The sequence below is a fragment of the Nyctereutes procyonoides genome, unplaced genomic scaffold (genome assembly GCF_905146905.1).
Source record: "Nyctereutes procyonoides isolate TBG_1078 unplaced genomic scaffold, NYPRO_anot_genome, whole genome shotgun sequence".
NCBI classification, from domain to species: domain Eukaryota; kingdom Metazoa; phylum Chordata; class Mammalia; order Carnivora; family Canidae; genus Nyctereutes; species Nyctereutes procyonoides.
The window spans coordinates 72016188-72038550 of NW_026575125.1; the positions used below are offsets into that span (position 1 = coordinate 72016188).

The 22363-nt window shown below is 39.6% G+C and overlaps 1 protein-coding gene across 2 annotated transcripts in view; it reads right to left on the minus strand.

The window, feature by feature from the left end:
* Positions 1 to 3318: 3318 nt before the first annotated feature.
* The window catches only part of PCDH19 (protocadherin 19), a 129688-nt gene continuing 110643 nt past the window's right edge, over positions 3319 to 22363 (minus strand). For both annotated transcript variants that reach the window (XM_055338880.1, XM_055338879.1), the window contains exon 5: positions 3319 to 5726. In XM_055338880.1, the coding sequence (XP_055194855.1) occupies positions 5137 to 5726 (590 nt within the window). In that variant the 3' untranslated portion in view covers positions 3319 to 5136. The remainder of the gene's footprint in view (positions 5727 to 22363) is intronic.

A 22363-nucleotide genomic window follows, 5' to 3' on the forward strand; every position in this document is an offset into this window, starting at 1 on the left:
ACTAAAATGCATTGAATTTTTGAAGCAGAGAAAACACATTTAAAGGGGAAACAGAGAACCACCAGATAAAAGGAAACAATGTGGCAGATAACACCATTTAAAACATAACTGTAATAATTTAATAAAGCTGCTTTATCATCTTCATAAAACAGAGTGGTGATTCTGTGTTTTTACAATGATTCAATCACTGTGAAAATGTACATAACATACAAATCAGCATATACAACAATTTCATCTTCATATAATCAGCAACAGAGACTGCTTAATGAGACGTACTGTACTTGCATCCCTCTAAATTTCCACCCTGGTTTGACAGGTAAACAGTAATAGTGTCATCAGGCTCATTCCCCTCACTAGAGGAGCGAAGGCGTAAGCCTTTTGCAACTAATACCTTAGCATTCAAATAACACAAGGAGGTATTTGTTGCTTAATTTCTAGCTTGAGCTAGTCTGGCTCTTGGTCATTAAAGTCTGTATCCTAGCCTTCCTCATTTGAACGCCAGCCAGTGCCAGTAAAAATCTACTTAACCAGTGCTGTAATGGCGTTAGCCCGTTTGTTTGCTAAGGTCAACAGCAACTTACAATTAGTAACAAGGTCAATTAATTGCCAACACAGCTGGAGCAACAATCAGCATCATCAGTTTTCCCTAATGACCTACAATGCTTTCCAATCAAGATCAGGTTTTCGTGGGTTATTCTTTACCAAGAGCGCCTTACAATATACATTTCAGACAAGGTGGTTGATTTTCTTTGTTTTACAAAAGCAATATGAGTTCTATTAGAAATTAATTCACTTTTGCACAATAAGTGACCCACAGGCCAATTCCAGCCTCACAAGAAAACAAAGAGAGCTTCAACAACTTCTTTAGGACAATGTGTTTTGCTCTGGAATATTTCATTATCAATATAAAGCCACCCGGTCCCAGCCCCACCCCCACACATCCCCTTTGAATATTACTTTGTTACATACTTAAACTAAAGAACAACATCTCAATACACTTCAGTGTCAGCAGATACAATTTGACTCATGAAATGACATCCTTAAATGTAATTTTACTGAGAAGGCAAACACTAGGACTGTATACAATGGACTTCTTAAGGTCATGTATGCCAGGTTTTCAAAGTTAGTTAGGGTCTTATTACCCTGGGTAAAGAGCCAAGTGGACCAGACTTGTTAGGATGCTTTGGGGAACATTCAAACATCAAAATGACCCCACAGAGGGCATTGGAATTCTAGCCAGAATTGCTATTATGTACAATAATAATCATTTTCCCACCCTGGATGCCTGATTGAGCTTCCCCTACACCCCTGCCTCTCCCCAAACTGCCTTCTGTCCTTGGTGACTCAATTTGACCACTTTTCCTTTGCTTGTTAATGACATGATAGAGTAACATAAAAAGTTCAACTGAATTCCCATCCTACGATCAGTTGTATGCTGTTCTTGAAGGAACGCTATCGAGATGATACCCTGGGTGTTGCTAATTTTCAGAGTTCTACACTATATTCCCTCTAACATCTCTTATTCATGATCAATAGGTCACCATGTCAACACATTAGTTTAGATGGGCACCTTAGGTGCAATTAGCTCTATTAGGCAGGTTTACTCTGGAGCAGTGATACTCAAAAGTGTGGTCCCCGGACCAGCAGCATCAGCATCACCTTGGAATTTTTAAATAGGCAAAGACTCAGGACCTATCCCAGATCTACTGAAACTCTAAGCGTGAGGCCCAATCAACCCATGCTTTAACAAGCCCTCAGCCTTTAGTGGGCATCTGATACATAGGAATTACCAGGCCTCTCTGCCAAGAGCTTCTGCTTCAATTGGTTTGGGTGAGAACAGAGAATTAACCATTTCTGAGAAGTTCCCAAGTGATGTAGTTGACGCCGGTTCAAAGACTACAGTTTGAGAAAAACCGCCTTTCAGGAACTGCAGGATCCTTTGGCCCATTACCTATCTGGGCAATAAGGTGGACCACAATTTACTCTCCTGGCTTTAAGAGGATCAAAGATATGGTAAGTTTCATTCTGGGCAGGTTCAAAGATTAGTCAGTATAGAGAAAAGAGATTCCACATAGCATGGCTCTCTTCTTCTTCCAATTCCTTGTATATAGCATATTCCCTATTTGGGGAAAAGCAATCAATGTAAATTAAATCCTATATATTGCATGAAAAAGTTTACCTGCCCAGGGATGTGCCCAATGTAGCTGTTAGAAAAGCAAGTCATGCCTCAACACCAACTCCTTCCCAAAAGGGCCATCAGAATAGATGGAATAGAACTCCCTAGGATTTAGGAACTGAAATTTCTCCCTCACATTTAAATGTGTAACATGTTTAGAGAGGGAAAAGGAAGAATATTTGGCCTTCTGGCCTTATGTGGCTTTTCATCAGACATACTGAAAAGGAGGAGGGTGGAACATGAGCCAAAGGGAAATCTAGGATCCTTGCACAAAATTCCTGCTTGCAGGCATAGCCTGTCTATAAAACTAGCCCTCCTAGGATGCCCTTGTGCTTCCAGGAGTATGTATACATCAGACAGTTGTAAAGGGGAAAAATAAGATACTTTCTTAATGAAAAAGTTTCTTTTTCATTAATGTTTCTCTAAACATGCTCAGTAAAGGGTTTGGGAGCCAAAAAAACTCTGACTTCCCACTGAGGAAAAAAAAGTATTTTGATAAGGAAAAATAATTGGTCTATAGTTTGAAACTGAATTCTGGAAAAAAAAAGTGGGAGGGAGCAAAATCTATGCCACTGCTACTCTAACCATTTTAAACTTGGCTGGTAAGAGACATGGCAGCCAGTGCCCTCTCTGGCACAGTGGCCATATAACATTTAATATTCCCACTTGCCACAATCTTCTCAAGTTCTCCCTCATTCCCACTGAGCATAGCAGGAAATACACCTGTACAGAAATTGTCAAATCTGACTTGAAAGTGACCTTGATGTGGTAGCTAACAATATAACATCAGGATGGATCAGGTGAAGAACAGTCTAAATTCTACAGGCAGCCATCATAACTTAAAGGAAAAAAATAATTTTAATGCGTTCATCAAATAGTCACTTGAAAACACAGATAAATACCTAATTCAAAACTACTAAGATGAAATGAATCAAAGAGGGAGAAAAAAAGTGTATGAAAGACAATGAAATGAGCTGAAATGAACATGTTATTGTAATTGATCTCTAATGGTATTGGTTTCAGAGGGAAATCTGTAGCCACACCAATATTTTGCATGAGGTAGTATTCAGCACTGAATAAGAAATAAGGATGAATTTATAGCTTCATTATAGGTTCTTTTTCAGAAATATTCTCTCCTACCTAACCCCATCCCTACTGCCTTACCCTCCCTCAAAACCCTCCCTCCCATAAAAGAAAATATTCCTATAATGTATAAAGCCAGGAACTCAGACAAAAATAATTAAAACATTTAAAAGAGCTCACTTATCCAACTAAACTTAAGAAAATAAATCCTTGTTTGCATTTTAGTGCTCTAACCTCTAAGCCTTTTTCCTGGGTACTCTTGAATTCCAAAAAAATAAAACAAATGAGAACAGAACTACAAAACTTGTTTCTCTAGAAACAACTTTCTAAAGACCAAGGCAGAGCCAAGGTGACCTATTTTGTTTAATTTTAAATAATGAACTCTTAGGCTGCAAGAATACTATGTTGACTACTAAATATTATAGACAATAAATGGGGGACTTGGAGAAATGTTAAACAAAAAAAAGAATGCATAACAAACTTGTTACTAATAAAAGGTGTATTCCTAGCCTACAGCAAAGAGCTAAATCTAAAGGATTTTCATGTTAATAGTTTCCCGTTCACATTCTTAATTTTAAAAAAGTATTAGTCATAAAAAGACGAGTTCAAGTGTCCAAGTGTCTCCATTTAGAAGGCACAGTAATTGGATTAGTGATGCTGTTACTGGTTACCTGTCTTTTCCTAAATGTACACTTTGTACTGCTTACTCTATTCCTATTTATAATCCTACAATATAGAAGAACATGGAGTTCTCAATTCCAGCCCCCGACATGCTTTTCAGTCTAATTCTAATTGTGATTGGGAAACACCGAATCAGGAAGAGTGTGTCTGAAAAGATGCTAATTTAGATCTCAAGATAGATTCAGTCTTTTTGAGTTTTAGACGATTGGATACAGGGAATTTCTAAGCCTGGAAATGGATAACTTCCCATTTAGGGCCTGAAAATTTTAAAAACTGATGTCATTAAACTTTCAGCATAGTAGTTCTGACAACTGCAAAGTAGATAGCAGAATATCCAAAAATCACTTTTTGTGATGATCTATCACTGATCTGGGCAGAAGACTGAAAGGCAGGAGAAATACTCCGCAAGGTGGCAAGTAACCACTATGTGGGTAGCCTCCGTGAGTGAGTGTCCTCCAAATGTTCAATCTATATGTGTGGTGTTGCTCATTCACTTGCCATCTCAGTTTGTTGCACTTTGTTTTTGTCTGTAGTTTTAATTTTTTCTAAGAAAAAAAACACCAACTTCTAAAAGCCTTTTGCCATCACCACATACATAGCAATTTGCAATATCAAATACAACAATAGCACAGCTAGCAAAAGGGTTCTTAAAGCAGGGGTGTCCACAGCAAAGTAGTGGCATTGGAAAGTACTCAAGGTTCAGAAACAACCTTTTGGGGGCTCAATTTCACATCGCTGAATCAATGAATAGTACACTATAAATGACCATTAACTTGTCTACACTACAAAACAGTGGCAAGCTTATTAAAGGTGTCCAGAGCTTTCTTTTTGTTATTGTTTTTTTTAAATGTAATCCTCCACAATGGTAATTTATAATAATTTGACATAGAAAAATATATAAATTCAAACACTTAATACATAATACTTTTCCCAACTGAATTTGTCTCTGTTTCTCCAACATCAAGGCCCCGTGAACAACTCAAGCCAAAGCTAATTTGCTCCAACTGAACACCCCTGCTGCCTGTTGAAACGAGAGGGATTGTCACAGAATGATAGTCACTTATAAACAATACATTTAGGGAAAGCTCTGAAATAACAGCCACTCAAGAACCAACCATTGGTGAGCAATTAAAACAACCAGCCACTGCTTCTTCGATAACCAGCATGGTTTCTCTCTGTTCTTCCCCGAGACTGCCTTAGAGAATGATATCCTTCAGACGCTTCACACCAGGAGACTCTTTGTCACGACCCTCCTTCAGAGTGGGGTTGACCTCATGCATGACTTTCTCACTGTCAGCTCCACGAGGCTCAGCTTCAGAGGGACGAGATGGACCATTGTTGATATATTGCTCCAGATCATGGGCCGGGGGCGCCAGAGCAATGGTGTAGGACACGGAGGGTTTAGTGGGCAGAGGGCTCTTGAGGTGCAGGGGGGAGGTGACAGGGCTAATAGCCTCACAGCCATTGCCAGCCTCTCGGATAGCGCCGTTGACCTTGGGGCTGCAGATGGTCACATCGACAGTTCTCCTGCCTTTCAAGGTGGGCCTCTCCTCAGCCAGGTGTTCACTGACATCTTTTCCAAAGGTTGCAAAAGTCCGCTTGGAGGGGCCGCAGTCGTCATAAGCCTCAACATCAGCAGCAGTAGCTTCAATGGACAGCGCGATGACATTCCTCACATGCTCAGGGGACTTGGAGCGGGTGGGCATGGGGTTCCGGGGCATCCAGCACCTGTCAGAGTGGCCAAGAATCCGACATTCTTCCCGGCAATGAAAGCCTTCATTCTGATCTGTTTGGAGAGAATAAAATGTCAATTACATCAGCTTTTCCCAGGAATCTTTGTTACTCCCCAGTGTTCTGGTTTCTTAGGTACCCACAGGCCCTTTTGGGAAATGACACTTTTAGATAGTCCTTTATTGCCTTTTGGGACAAGTGTGAAGAATTGGATTTTTTAAAGGCTGTAGATCTCCCCCTGTATACTCTTCTCTTTTATTATTATTTTTGTTGTTGTTCCTACTGCTGACAAAACTAACCTAAAGGGAAACACGTTATGATGAAAAAAAAATGTATATTAAAGAAAGGTTATCCTGAAGTATCAAGATGCTGAGAGTCAGCATTTTTATCAACAACTCCTGCTAAAACTCAACTGCATTTGAAATTGGTTCCAACAGAATAGGGAATGGGGGCAGAGCAGAGAATCCAACAGTCAGTATATCTGAGAAGCCTTGGCCATATTTTTGAGCAACAGTACTGAAGACTATGCTTCCACCTACTTAATTTTAGATTGGTATCACGCAGGATGTCTGAGTGGCTCAGTGGTTGAGCATCTGCCTTTGGCTCAGGGCGTGATCCCAGGGTCCTGGGATTGAGTCCCTCATCAAGTCCCGCATCAGGCTCCCAACAGGGAGCCTTCTTCTCCCTTTGCCTATGTCTCTGCCTCTGTGTGTGTGTGTGTGTGTGTGTGTCTCATGAATAAATAAATAAAATCTTAAAAAAAGATTGGTATGTTCTTCAAAAACCCAATCACTTTACTTTTTTTCGACCATCAATTCTACCAGCCAATATCTTCACGAAGTTATTTACATGACTTGATTTCCCATTAGAAGGAATATACTGAGATCTTTTCCTTTCAACTGACCCATAAGTTTCAAATGACCCTATGCACATATCACTCACAGGCTGAGCATCATTTAATTATACTCAACTAGCCATCCCTCCTTATTCTCATCTGCAGTTTTATTACGGTCATATTTCTTAAAGATAGCTTTCCTGGATTACTTTAACCCTAACATAGAAGAACTCAGCAGTTAGAATTCATAATTATTGGTGAGACATTTTTTTCTCTTCTCAAATCAGGTTCATTTAATGATAAGGCTTTAATTTGACTCTCGGAGAGGCTTTCTACATGGGTTTCATCAAAGCATGGACCCAGGGTTAATTTCTGCTTATCCATTGGAAAATTGTTCATCTCAATGTCTGGTTTATAGCCCTAGTTTTCCACATCTATTTTTATGTATATTACACAGAGGAAGAGAGTTAATTAAGATTTGAGCAGAACTCAACGAAATCGAGACCAGAAGAACTGTGGAGCAGATCAACAAAACCAGGAGTTGGTTCTTTGAAAGAATTAATAAGATACATAAAGCATTAGCCAGCCTTATTAAAAAGAAGAGAGAGAAGACTCAAATTAATAAAATCATGAATGAGAAAGGAGAGATCACTACCAACACCAAGGAAATATAAACGATTTTAAAAACATATTATGAACAGCTATACACCAATAAATTAGGCAATCTAGAAGAAATGGACGCATTCCTGGAAAGCCACAAACTACCAAAACTGGAGCAGGAAGATATAGAAAACCTGAACAGGCCAATAACCAGGGAGGAAATTGAAGAAGTCATCAAAAACCTCCCAAGACACAAGAGTCCAGGGCCAGATGGCTTCCCAGGGGAATTCTATCAAACGTTTAAAGAAGAAACCATACCTATTCTACTAAAGCTGTTTGGAAAGATAGAAAGAGATGGAGTACTTCCAAATTCATTCTATGAGGCCAGCATCACCTTAATTCCAAAACCAGACAAAGACCCCACCAAAAAGAATTACAGACCAATATCCCTGATGTACATGGATGCAAAAATTCTCAACAAGATACTAGCCAATAGGATCCAACAGTACATTAAGAAAATGTATATTACATTCTTGTATGAGGATTACCTAATCAAAATTTTTATCACATTGTATAGTGCATCAAGATACAAGCAGTTTAACATTTACAGAAAACCTTGGGGCAGAATTGGAGGAGGTAGGGAGATAAGGAGAGACTGTAAAGATGAAAACAAAAAAGCATGACAAAATAAAGTTGATATTGCTGTGATTGCTTTTTTGCTGGGGGAAGAAGTCTGAAATTCAGGGTCTTGCCTGATACAGTCTATATATAACACACCTTTCTTTATACACTTGTATTTCTTTGTTTGTTTCTTATTTTTAAATAGTAAATGGGATAGTAAAGAGGCAATGTTCTGTTTCATCTACCAAAGGTTATTTTGGTAAATGGGCACATACAATGGGAGGCTCAAGAAATAATGGTTGAATTGGATGTATACCTTATCATTTGGAAAAAAAGGCATTGGAAGCAGCTAAATATCATGGCCTACTCCAGGCTGAGTCCAGATTTCAACACAACACAAAATGGCCTTTGACCTAGTTTAAACTACTGAAAAGCCAATCAAAGTTCAGACCCTTTCAGTGTACTGGGACACAATTTGCCAATTTATCTTTAAGATGGCCATTTTATGCTCCTTTTCAGTGGTGGAGAATAAAACACTCAGAATTTTGCAGATACGAAGCCAAATAACAAATGAGCATTATCACCAATAAGATAAGTGCCTTCCACCATAGGTAGGGCAATGCTTCTGCAAACTCCAGCATAGTTCCACATGTGGGTTGCATGACCACCTCTACAAAATAAAGAGTTTTCAAAGCCTTTTCTCTGCCTCTTCCCTGCAAATTCTCAGTGTTGCCATCTGATAGCCTATCATCATTCAAAATGCGTATGTTTCTACTAGACAGAAAGTACGAAAGTAAGGAAAACATGTTGGAACTTACTTAAGAAACGTTTACTTTGTATAGACTCAAACATTTGTGGAAGAGTGTACAGATGATCCACCCATAATCAGTTTCATCTAAATGCAGTGTTTTCCTAGGAAGCCCCAAGATCCCTCCAGTAGGACAGAATTACCATGTTCAGAGTCTCCCAAAAAGATGTTTTATTCCTCCCCATCTCCTCTGAAACCCATATAACTTCCAAGGTAAAAACTCTAAAGAATTAGTGTATTTGTTTTGAGGTGAAGATTAAGGGGGTGCAAGTGGGGGAACATTTTAATAATTAACTTTTATTTCTATAAATCTGAGTAAGAGTTTCCTGGAAGTCAGCAAAAAAGGAAAAAAAATGTCCAGAAGGCTATGAGATCCCTGTTCTTTTTTCCCTTAATTTACAGCACAAAAGCATGAAGAACTTGGTCTTTGAACCCTAGAACCATGGACATATGACAAAGCATTAAGAGAAAAATCTCAGGCGACCTTCAGGTTGATATTACAGGCCACTTTCACACACCTCAAGTAGAACAGTGGTGAATTATAATCTAGCAAGATCATCTCAATGAACTGAACATACAGCTCTCATTTCTTTTTAAGTTTTTAGTATCAAGTAGTTGCCTTCCAATTTGGAGATGCAGTTTTTTTTTTCAACACCATTAAGTAGGAGAACGCCATCCATGTGTTACACTGAAGGCAAGCACAGTGCTCATCCCCATATTAGACTGCTTCAAATAAATAGCATGGGAAGACCTGGATCCCCACCACACACAAAAGAAGAGCAGAGGTCCCAGAAACAGACACCTGTAAGATCTTATGAATTTAGGAAGACCAGAGCAGGGAACTCAGTCTTAGAAGCTTCTCTGCAAAGATAGTACTTGATTTCAACTTACCCACTGCCCACATGGATAAATAACCCTCCAGGAAGAGGAAAAGGTAAACTCCGCTCCTCCGGGAATGTGATAATAAGCCTACCCACCAATCTCACTAAGCCTATGTCAGCCCTATATGAGGTTTAAAAAATAGGAATTTTTTTGGATTAATTATGTGAACTTATATGTTCATTGCTCTTACCTCAATGTGAGCAAAGACTTGAATCTTAGAGACTCATTTACTCACAATGTTTCACCCCTGGCTTAGATTTGATATCTTTATTTCCTTAAATTCTTACTAAGGGCAGTGACTTGCTGTTTCTCATTTTTAGTATTGAACAACACTTGATGACATTTGTATCAATTCAATTAAAACAAAATCTAACCTAACTTTAGTGTTTATAGCCATGTAAAATAGGAAAGAAAACATGCTGAATATAGACAGACAGGAAGAATGTGTTCCCAGCCAAAGGTAACCTACATTCATAAATGTATTGCAGATAAATTACTTTTTCAAAAGCCAAAACTTCAGTTTAGTAAGGAAACTGCATATTAAAGGTGAGAAAATCACAATACAAAGCCCCTTAAGAATAGCAATGAAGACAGACCAGATGTAAAAATGTGAAGAAACTACTTCTGGAATTGCACAGAACCGGTAGAGGTTATTTGCCTGCCATCATGTAGTATTGTGGCTAGGGATGGAGGCATGAGAGTGGAGAGGAACCATTTTGTATCATAAAAATTAGCTGTCAAAAAAAATTGTCAAGATCCTGGCTCCAGCTGAAACAGAGGTCAGCTAACAATTCACTAGTTCCCTGCTAAGATTCCTCGTATATGCTTACTTATGACTCTATACCTTGTTACATCTTGACCTGAGCCTACGCAAGGCAAAATGTAAACCTCTAAAATCCACACATAGTTGTGGAAATCCAAAGACATTACCAGGTACAGATAAATGGCGGCAGGTGTCTATAATTTAAATGTACGTATAATTAGGGGTCAGTAAGGAATTTGCAAATTGGTCTTCTCTAATTCTGAACTTGTCCCTAAGATTTGCAAAAATAAGTGAATGAACGAATGAATGAATGAATGAATGAATGAATAAAATGTATACATTTGGAAGTGGGACACACATCTCAAAGCCAGTCCTTAAATCAAATTTAGACAAAAAGTTGAAAATACAGAGAGAATAAAGAAGATGTGGTTTATGTATACAATGGAATATTCCTCAGCCATTAGAAACAACAAATACCCACCATTTGCTTCGACGTGGATGGAACTGGAGGGTATTATGCTGAGTGAAATAAGTCAATTGGAGAAGGACAAACATTATATGGTCTCATTCATTTGGGGTATATAAAAAATAGTGAAAGGGGATAAAGGGGAAAGTAGAAAAATGAGTGGGAAATATAAGAAAGGGAGACAGAACATAAAGACTCCTAACTCTGGGAAACGAACTAGGGATGGTGGAAGGGGAGGTGGGTGGGGGGTGGGGGTGACTGGGTGATAGGCACTGAGGGGGGGCACTTGATAGGATGAGCACTGGGTGTTATTCTATATGTTGTCAAATTGAACACCAATAAAAAATAAATTCATAAAAAAAAGAAAATACAGAGAGAAAATAAAGCTTCCTCAATGTAGGTGGTCATATGTATTTGTCATCTGTCATTAGGGACCTTGGTGAGAGTAACCTTAAACATCTGGCAAAAAAAAATTACATCTTAAATAAAAGGCATAAGAGCAATGATTAAGATATGATGGATAAGGAAGTAGTTCAAATAGCAAAAGAAGAGAATATGTTATTTTGTGCAAATATTAGGAAAACTTTTTGGGGCAATTGTTACCCTCCTCATAAAACCACTGTCTCTTCAGATGGAGGCAAACAATGTGCTTCCTCACTAGAAAAAGCCTACACATGGCCCCAAAGTAAAAAAAGAAAATGATGAAAACATCATCTCAGATTCTGCTAAAACTTTCAAAGACCTGATGGAATAGAAGAGCTGAGAGGCTCTGTTGGGTTTGTATAGATGTCCAGACACAATGGATGTGTTCAATAATGCTGCAGCCCTTTCTTGTGATTCAGAGTTTGGATGTATTTAACTCAAAGATCCCAATGATCAGAGACAAAACTCTAACACTAAAATAGTTCAAGGTATCAGTTACAAGAGCAATGTGTCACCTCCTCAGAAGTGATCTGCAGTCAATGAGGCAGAAAAGGAAAGTAAAAGTGAGTTCCAGTTCCTAAGAGCCAAGTAGTTAGTTCCTTCTAAGTAGCAGCGGTAACATAACCTACAAGCCAAGTGATGTGTAAATCAGAAAAGCTTCCTAGATTGTACTCATATGTATCCACTTAGCTCAATCTGCATCATTCTCTGAACAAAATAATCTACAACAAAAGCAGGGCCAAGTTTTGGAAGATATAGTTGAAGGAATGGGAGCGCCAATTATGAACAGGTTAAGTGTTGTCAAAATTTGTCACGTATGCCTATAATCAAGAAAACATAACTGCTAGGAAATATCCCCTCTTGACCTACCTAACTCTTACTCATCTGAAGCACACATAATGAACTGCCCACCAAATATCCATACCTCCATTTAACATCTAGGAATAGAACCACTCTTTTCTTAGGATTGGCAATATGCCAGCTAAAAAACTGGATTTCCTGGCCTCCCTTATAGATAGGTGTGGCCATGTGATTGATGTTATGAAGGCAGAATGTAAAAAAAAAACTCCTTAAAAGGAGGAGGGGGTGATGTAGCTGGGGGACCCTTTTGTCCTTATTCCATCCTGCTTTGTCCTGTCTGGAATGGAGACACAATGGCTAGATCTACAGTATCCATCTTACTACTGGAAACTCTGAGGATTGAAGCTATGGAAAGCAGAACAGAAAGACAGAAGAGCTCTGAGATATCAAAGATATTGTAGACTCACCTCACTAGACCTGAAGTTCTTTCATATAAGCAGAAAAATAAGCCTCCCTCTTAGGCCATTGATTCATTTTCTTTCGTGGGAGAGGAGGATCTTTATTACCAGCAGTTGAACACTATTTATAATTGATATATTATCCCTGAAACCTCAAATTAAATTTAACTTTCTGGGATCCCTGGGTGGCACAGCGGTTTGGCGCCTGCCTTTGGCCCAGGGCGCGATCTGGAGACTCCGGATCGAATCCCACGTCGGGCTCCCGGTGCATGGAGCCTGCTTCTCCCTCTGCCTATGTCTCTGCCTCTCTCTCTCTCTCTCTCTCTCTCTCTCTCTGTGTGTGTGTGTGTGACTATCATAAAATAAATTAAAAAAATTAAAAAAAAAATTTAACTTTCTCAGGGAATCCTTCCCTGATCTCTTAGACTAGGGTATGTTGTATACCACCTCTTTTTATAGCACTCCTTATGGTTGTCTAATATCTATATCCAATGCTAGCATATAAATTCAAAACGAGCAAAGATTATATCTATTTTGATCCCTCCCATACCCACAGAAGCTGGCAAAGTGTCCAGCATAGAGCAGGTACTCTGTAACAGTTTAATTTAATTGGATTAAAAAAAGGTATATGAGGGGATCCCTGGGTAGCTCCGTGGTTTGGCGCCTGCCTTCCGCCCAGGGCGTGACCTGGAGTCCCGGAATCGGGTCCCACATCGGGCTCCCTGCATGGAGCCTGCTTCTCACTCTGCCTGTGTCTCTGCCTCTCTCTCTCTTTCTCTCATTCTCTCTGTCTCTCATGAATAAATAAATATTTTTTTTTACAAAAGATATATGAGTGATAGCAATAAAACAAAGAACCTAGGTCAACACACCAGATACTGTGCTACTGATACAACTCCTGAAAGTGGAAATTACTATTCTATTTGGTAGAAACACTACAAAAACTTAACAAAGAACACTAGGTAGCTGTGTCAGAAACAATAAAATAAATATAGCACTTGAGAAATGTTAAAGTCAAATATCATCTTAGCCTCTCACTGGTTTCCTAAACACTATGTGCGGGTCTTAAAGAGATGTGTCATGATTTGATGTCCGGTTGAAAACACATTTGTCATATGCCTTGGAGTTTTCAATTCTAACAATAGTTAATAGGACCTGTACTCTGATAAGGTAACAATAAATAAGCAGAAGCATCTATTGAGGAAATGAATGTGCTGTTCAAAGATCAAGCATTATTTCTTGGCATCAAACAAAACTGTTGCTAATTACTATAAAATATAAATCCAAACTGGTCCCTATAGTGAACCTTTTAGTAGACCAACTGCAGATGCTGACTCTTTCTGGCAAAACTAATTAAAATATGTATGGCAAAATTAAGGCCAGGAAGGGAGAGAGGGAGGGAGGAAGGGGAGCTGGAAGCACTATCTGGGCTTTACACTCACTTTCTAACAGACCCCAAGTTTTGGCAAGAAAAGTTGGGAGTTCCATCTATAAAATATTCAAGGGCACATCAGTGAAGGCTGAGATATTCCCAGAGATTCATGAACCAATGACACCAAGCTACTCTGCAGCCACTCTAGTGTAATAAGTAAATCACAAATCATGCTACGAACAATTGCTTGTCTCTTTCTCACGCCCTTCTTCCTTTTCTTTCAGAATTTTCTGCCATTTTGGTTCCTCCCTAATGCTTTCTTTTTATTGTCCTGTTCCTAGCATTCTACTCGTTGTTAGCAGCCCTTCCTACAGCACTATAGTCTGACAGGCAACAGGCAGGAGGGGTAAGACGCCAGAACTGTGATTGGTATTCAAAATACCTACATGGCATTATTTGATGGATGCCAAAGAAGAGCTATCCAAAGACCAGCCATTCTGACACAGAAAGAAATTCTCACATCTCTCATTCAGTTGGGTACAAGCATTAAGGTCCCTGTGAAAATAAAGGAATCCACTGCCAAACTGAGATCGTTGGGTTTTCTTTGGTCATCTAGCAAAATCATGGGTGAAGGGAACCCAGAATAGGAGAGATTTTGTGGGGTTAAAAAAAGGCTGCAAATGTCTAGAGGGAGAGATACCTAGGAAAGGCATGGTGGGGATAGGGTATAGGAACAAAGTTCCTGAGCCCGCCAAAAGTATGTTGCCAAAAGACAGCAATAGGCAAAGAAAAAAGGCAGCCCTGATTAGCAGACCTTGGTATTTTCAGGAAGGCTAACTAGTCATATAGCAGGAATCTGTAAAGTAATGTTTTAGCTTTGGATGGAGTGGATGGCTGCAAAAAAAAAACCAGCAAACCCAAAAACTGATGGACCCCAATCTTGTCCTAGACCATTTAACAGATCAGCATCAATCAGCAAGTGCCACCCATCACTTGGCCTCTGTGATGCCAAATGGCATATAAGCCTCTCTTCTCATTCACCATTTATGCATCTGAAATCACTTACTCCCAGTGCAACTGGAAAATACATTAAAAGATGCCCCTTCCAGAATTCAAAGCAATTGAATCATCTTCAATGTTGAGCTGGTCAAAGAGAGAAAGTTAAAGCATAATGAAGTAGAAGTGCTTGAGAATTGAATATTTATGGCAGAGTGTAGCATGTACAGCCATACAATTCTAAGTTGCAATTGGTACAATCACAATAGTTTGTGGAATTTTCATTTTTCTACTAGGACTCAATTCCACTCAACCCACAAAAAAGAGATTTCAAGATGCACGTTAAGTATACATCATTTGTGCTGATGCATGGGGAACAAGGAAATGAAGCAGAAGGCTGCCTGGAAAATTGAGACTAAGAAATAAGAGGTATTCATGGTGACCAAGATAAGCAGAAATTGACTAAACTGGAATCTTTGTATTTTGGCTTCTGTGGTAAAGAAAATCATGTGACAAAGTGCTGGCCTTCACCTGGGTGCTTAGAAACTATTTGAAAATGTATCTTTAAAAAAAACATTTTATTTATTTATTCATGGGAGAAACAGAAAGACAGAGACCTAGGCAGAGGGAGAAGCAGGCTCCCTGAGGGAGCCCAATGCAGGACTTGATTCCAGGATCTGGGGATCATGACCTGAGCCAAAGGCAGATGCTCAACCACTCAGCCACCCTGGTGCCTTGAAAAAGTATTTTTACAAGTCAAATATGAGGTGTCAAAGAAGGCCATTGAACGATTCCCCCAAAAGGAGGAACACTGAAATACTGAAACTCTGAGCAAAGTGGAACCTTTTTTTAATGTTTCATTCTAAAACATCCACAGAATTAAGCCTCTTAGCCTATATCCGTTGGACACCTACAACACCTAGTCACTTCTGTGAAGAGTTCAAACCAGTTGTTTGATTTTGTGTAGATTAAAAACAGCCAGACTGTTTCACACATCCTACAGGTAGTTCTGCTGCTGCTGGCAAGACAGAGCCTTCATATGATGTGTACAAGTAGCCCTGAACTAAAGTCGCTGCCAACTTGGTTTTACTCTTTCCTGGAAAATAAGGAAATTGCTAACAGATCATTAGCTTGAGAAAAAAAGCCACTCTTATGTTGGTCATGAGCTTCAGGGGATTAGACAGAACACACAGTGAGGATGGCACGAATAAGACTGGTAAAAAAGCAGGAGGGAGGGCAGCCCGGGTGGCTCAGCCATTTAGCGCCTCCTGCAGCTGGGGATGTGATCCTGGAGACCCTGGATGGAGTCCCACGTCGGGCTCCCTGCATGGAGCCTGCTTATCCCTCTGCCTGTGTCTCTGCCTCTCTCTCTCTCTCTCTCATGGATAAATAAAATCTTAAAAAAAAGCAGGAGGGACAAGGTAGGTTAGCCAGGAGGAAAAAAACTTCCCTTTTTTAATGAAAATTTAATGTTGAAAAAAATAAAATAAATTTTTTAAAAAAAGAAAATTTAATTTTGGAGGGAGAAAAAGTCTGGTGTTCTTCACAGAAACTGACACTTCCTTCAGTCAAGTCCCAGGACATTCAGGCAATACTATACATGAGTCAAAAATGGTGCAACCGTGATGTCTAAATTCTTTGAAGATTCCTGACTGCCAAAATGTTCCTGTTACTGAGTGACGAAACTAAGAAACAACATTTGCAATTCTCCAATCACCTCTTTCACATTTGGAAAATAAAGTGTTCAGTAAACCAATAACTCTCCCTTGCAATGATTCAAAAAGATAGTGTATGTCATGACATCAGCTAGGTAGGAGTCACTAGAAACAGACTCTGGAGGCGCACGGGAATGTCAGAAAGACTAATATCTATTAACTATCTAGGTTGACTATTCATTACCAACAAAAGCCTCAGCGAAAAGTCTGGCATTATCTTCATGTTGCAGTGTAACTTCAGCAACCATCTGGAATACTGTAATTGCTATGACACCGCTTCTGGGTACAGCAAACAGCATAATCATTAAAAAAATCATTTCAAATATCTTCCTGGAAGCTAATAAATTTTACAGCAGTTTCAATCCTTCCTCACTGCAACAAAGAAAAGCTTAGTTCCAGACAAATTAAAAGTAAATTGATTGCCTTAGGGGAATCTATTCAAATATCACTTTTACGTGTTAGAAATCATTTCTCCTAGAACATTAGGGGGAGGGAGGGAAGGAGGATGGAAGGGTGTGGGGAATGAATGAATCTAGGATAAGGGAATGAGACAGATGATGGAGATAAAGAGTGTGAAAGGGATAGAAGTCAGTCGATGAAAAAGACGAGCTATAGCTACAGCAGGAGAGGGAGAGAGATAGGCAAAACCATTAAATCCTTGTTTGCAAAACCAGGTAGAAATCAACTTAAAATAAAATGCAAATGTGTCACTGGGGTGCAGACTAACATTTGTGCTGGGATTTCTGAATAATAACTATGAATAATGAATATCAAAATTGAAGGGATCAAACACCACCTTCTATGTTTACTTGTCATTATCTTTCATGGACAATGCTCAGTTTGACTCTTTTGCTCTTTTCCTTAGAAATACTCATAATTATTCTTTTTCCAGGTGTCTACTTAATCATACTAGTAGGAGGGACACCTGGGTGGCTCAGTGGTTGGGCAACTGCCTTAGGCTCAGGGTGTGATCCTGGAGTTCCAGGATCGAGTCCCACATCGGGCTCCCTGCATGGAGCCTGCTCCTCCCTCTGCCTGTGTCTCTGCCTCTCTCCTTCTGTGTCTTTCATGAATAAATAAATAAAATCTTTTAAAAAATCATACTAGTAGGAAAGAGCAAGCTCCATTTTTCAGGGTGTTGCCTCAAAAGCAATTAGACAAATTCAGAAGTGAGACCAATTAATCTATTCTTTGGGGAAGCCTGATCATTTGAAGGCATCCTATGCTTATCCTGCTGCTCTTATTAGGGAGAAAAAAATCCTTTACACCTTTAACACATGGCAGTTCTTTTTTTAAAAGATTTTATTTATTTATTCATGAGAGACACAGAGAGAGAGGCAGAGACACAGGCAGAGAGAGAAGCAGGCTCCACGCAGGGAGCCCGATGTGGGACTCGATCCCGGGACTCCAAGATCATGCCCTGGGCCAAAGGCAGGCACCAAACAAACCGCTGAGCCACCCAGGGATCCCCAACACATGGCAGTTCTTGTATGACCCCCTGGCCCATAGCTTGTCCAACTCTTCTTTGATAGAAAGTATGGCTGCTCCAGCTGAAGCATCAAAGAAGTTTTGGAATGTCTTTGGGCCACAGCTGTGAGGGCTTTTTCTCAGTTGGCTCAAACTCTGAATATAAGAGTAGCAAAAGGGGATCCCTGGGTGGCACAGCGGTTTGGCGCCTGCCTTTGGCCCGGGGCGCGATCCTGGAGACCCAGGATCGAATCCCACATCGGGCTCCCAGTGCATGGAGCCTGCTTCTCCCTCTGCCTGTGTCTCTGCCTCTCTCTCTCTCTGTGTGTGTGACTATCATAAATAAATAAAAATTTAAAAAAAAGAGTAGCAAAAGGCTTTTTGGTGGAGATGACCTGAGTTAAGACACTCTGACACAATTCTAGTAGAATTCATGTAAGTATTGATGCATAGTAAGCCTAGATTGTAGCCACAGAAATATATCACAGACATACACACACGTGCACACACCACCTCATCATTCTGAATACTCATTTCCATTCACAAGTTAAAACAAGGGAGCATTATATGTCTATTATATCTCAATAAGGCTGCAAAATATATCAATGGAACAAATAAAAAGGTTATTAAAATGAGTTTGGTGAAATTTAAATGCACTGTCCATTTAGTACAGATCATGTATCTTTACACCCTTGGAATAATATTCTGTTTTTCCAAAACATTACATCTCCTGAACTCCATTTTATTGTGTTTTGCCCCTTGTCGATTAAAATGCCAATCTCTCATGACTAGATCTGCAAAACATGTACCTAATGAAGAAACACCATGCTGTGTCTAGAGAAGCCCTGAGGAGTCTAGTTCTATGTTCAGAAAACAAGACAGCACCGAGAGTAGAGAATTTGAAGCTTCATTCAAGCCTGCATGATTTCTATTCTGAGATTCCAATCTGGCAGTTACAGAGAGGGAGGGTGCAGACTTGTTTAATATAAATGTTGGATTCTAGCATAGAAATATTCTAAGAGTAAACTGAAATTATTAATTAAAGAAAAAGCCTTCTTTGGCCCTAGAGCTTTCTTATCTTGATTCTACTTTGCAATATTTTTTTATTTGCTTCTATCAGTTAGTGAACAGAAAATAATCTGGCTTCTTATTAAAACTGCAGATAAAATAATCAGCTTTGGCAAAATGCAAACAGTGCCTAGCTGAAGAGCTAAGGATCATCATCTGCTCATATATTAAGACATGGCCCAACTCCTTTATCAATATCCTAATGGTCTTGGATTGGAGGCAGGGGGTAGAAAAAGACTGGAAAGGAGAGGAGTGGGGCAGATGCAGAATTATATTTCTAAACCTCCTGCTGGCATTCAAAGAGCTCTTTCCTGTTATTAATCACACACACACACACACACACACACACACACACACCACAACACAACACAGAATTGCAATGCTGACATAGATTCCTGGATAAGATGCTTATATAGGCAGTAACAAACAAGGACATTAACAAATGGTTTTATTCTCCTGGGAAATCTTTGTTTCCCCCACCTTTTCCAGAGTTCATGCAAATTGAAAGGTTTATACGTTTAACACCCTGTTATCCATTCCAATATGGGAGGTCAGAGGTATTTCAACAAAGAAACCACTCATGAGTAATGATTTTACAGAGACAAGAGTGGGAAAATGAACTGTTTAAAATTAGTCTAATTTCTTGTGTGATGACTAATAAAAAGAAACATCTGAACACAGTGCTTGAGAAGCATTTTTGTATTGTTCAACAGACTGAAAATAATAGCCTTTTTTTCTGGTCTGCATTACCATTAATAACAGCCTTTGCTTTTGGTCATCTGTGTTTACAGAGGGAATAAAGATTGATACAAGAGTTCGCCTTTCTTGTGCACCACCCAAATAGGCACAGATTGTCCAGATGATTCTTTTTTAGCACACACAAACCAACTTTCTTTTATTTTTAAAAGCAAAACTAATCAGAGTACCTAAAATGTTTCAGAAATTACTGAGGAACTGGGAAGAAGCCAGACAATTTCAAAGGTAGTTCTCAGAAAGATTGCTGGAGGTGTAAAAGGGGAGGCTCACATCTTGCCTTTGTTTAAGGAAGCTCTTAAACTCTGAGAGGACATTTTCCATCTGTTCTATTTCCTTTCTCCTGACCACACCCTGCAGATTTTCCAGGGCATGGGAATAGTACATTGATTATGCACTAGATAGTGTAATCCACAAACTGCAGCTTATCAGCTCCCCCAGTGCATTTAAGATGGAATTGCCTTTACAGAACTTCAACATATTCACAGGCATTGCATAAAGGAAAGTTCCCCTGGAGTTCAATGGACCTTTTATTCCCACCTAGAAATAAGTGCTCTCATGAATTAATTCTCTTCCCTCTTTTTTCATCTCATCTCCCTTTTCTCCATTTCATAGTATTTAACTTGTTTCTGCCATGCCCAAAATAGCCTTTTGTTTCACCATTCTGTTCAGACTTTTCTGTCAGCTTTGTAGCCCTTTCCTCATCACATCAAATCTTTCTGCCTAGAAACTCACACCTCCAGGGAAGCTACAGGGAGGCAATCAGAAGCAATAGCAATGGTCAAGTCTGACAGAAAATCCACCAATATGGAAAAAAAATGTTCTCTGGGACATTTCCTCCTTTCCACCAAGGAACCTTCACAATAAGCTTAATGCCTCTGTGGGGGCCCCACCAAATATTAGAAACAGCTGTGTCTGGAATGTCCTTATCAAGCTATGTTCCTAGCACCCCTTACAAGAAAAACTTGGAGATGAATATTAACTGCACAACTACAAACATACTCTGCACACCCTGTAAGAAAAGAGACCACATTTACCTATTAGGAGAGTAAATGGTTAACATTTATAATAACATAAAAATGTAAAACACAGTTCCTTTGAATTCTAAAAAAGCTGCCATGAATTTATGTCCGCCCCCAAAATCAACAGGGTATTCAGTAAACTACTCAACTATTTGCTCATTGGAAATTCATAGTCTAATGTGACACTGATCCTCTCCTGTTCTTCACGTTAATATCATTGGGCCATCAGCCAAAGCCTAGAGAAATAAGCTTCATCTTGGTGAGCTGGAATCTCTAGTGTCAGATACAGTCATCCTGACTAATGGGAACTACAGCTTGCCAAAATCTATAGCCTCCCTGTCTGTTCCATCCATCAAATATGCTTAGAAGTCCCATAGCACAAGCCCAGCAATCTACAGATCACAATCAAGTATCAATAGCTTAAGTGTAAGTGATTGTAGATGAAGTACAAGCCAAATATGTTTCCTCTTCAGCTGCAGAATTCTAGTGCTATTATAGCACCCATAGTGCTCATACCTAATGATTCAAAAAAGCATCCAGGATCTCAGTGTTACAGGACACTCTGCACATGCTACAATTACAGCATTCAGCATAACACTAATAGGCATCCTAGTCTTAAGTTCCAGGCATACCACAAGGACAGTATTGACAGGCCCCCTCTCTGGTTAGATATGACAGAAGATGTAAGGATTCCCATATGCCCTGCTGGTAATATAGAGGCCTGTTTATGCCTCTTCAGATTCTCACAACTTGTGAACAAAAGAATGTATGTGTATACATCATAGCCTAGAACTTTCCAGGAAGTCTCTTGTTTCCCTGACATCCCAAAATTGCATTGAAAGGTAATTTATTGAATTTTCTTCCCCATCCTATTCTTGAACACTTCCCATATGATAAAAACTCAGCACTCTACCAAACTGGCTTTTCTTCTCAAACCAGAGGCTTTCCATTCTGCAAAAGAATATTGTGTCTCATGGGACGCCTGAGTGGCTCGGCGGTTGAGCGCCTCCCTTAGGCCCAGGGTGTGAACCTGAAGTTCCGGGATTGAGTCCCACATCAGGCTCCTGGCATGAAGCCTGCTTCTCTCTCTGCTTATGTATCAGCCTCTCTCTCTCTCTCTCTCTCTCTCTCTCTCTCTCTCTCTCTCTCTCTCTCTCCCTGTCTCTCATGAATAAATAAAATCATTAAAAAAAGAATATTGTGTCTCAGAGACACTGCTTTAAAATAAGTTGCTTATTAAACTCAATATCAAAGAAACAAACAATCCAATCATGAAATGGGCAGAAGACATGAACAGAAATTTCACCAAAGAAGACATAGACATGGCAAACAAGCACATGAGAAAATGCTCACATCACTTGCCATCAGGGAAATACAAATCAAAACCACAAGGAGATACCACCTCACACCAGTGAGAATGATAAAAATTAGCAAGACAGGAAACAAACAACAAATGTTGGAGAGGATATGGAGAAAGGGGAACCTTCTTGCACCGTTGGTGGGAATGCAAACTGGCACAGCCACTCTGGAAAACTGTGGAGGTTCCTCAAAGAATTAAAAATAGAGTACCCTACAACCCAGCAATTGCACTGCTGGGGATTTACCCCAAAGATACAGATGCAGTGAAAAGCCAAGACACCTG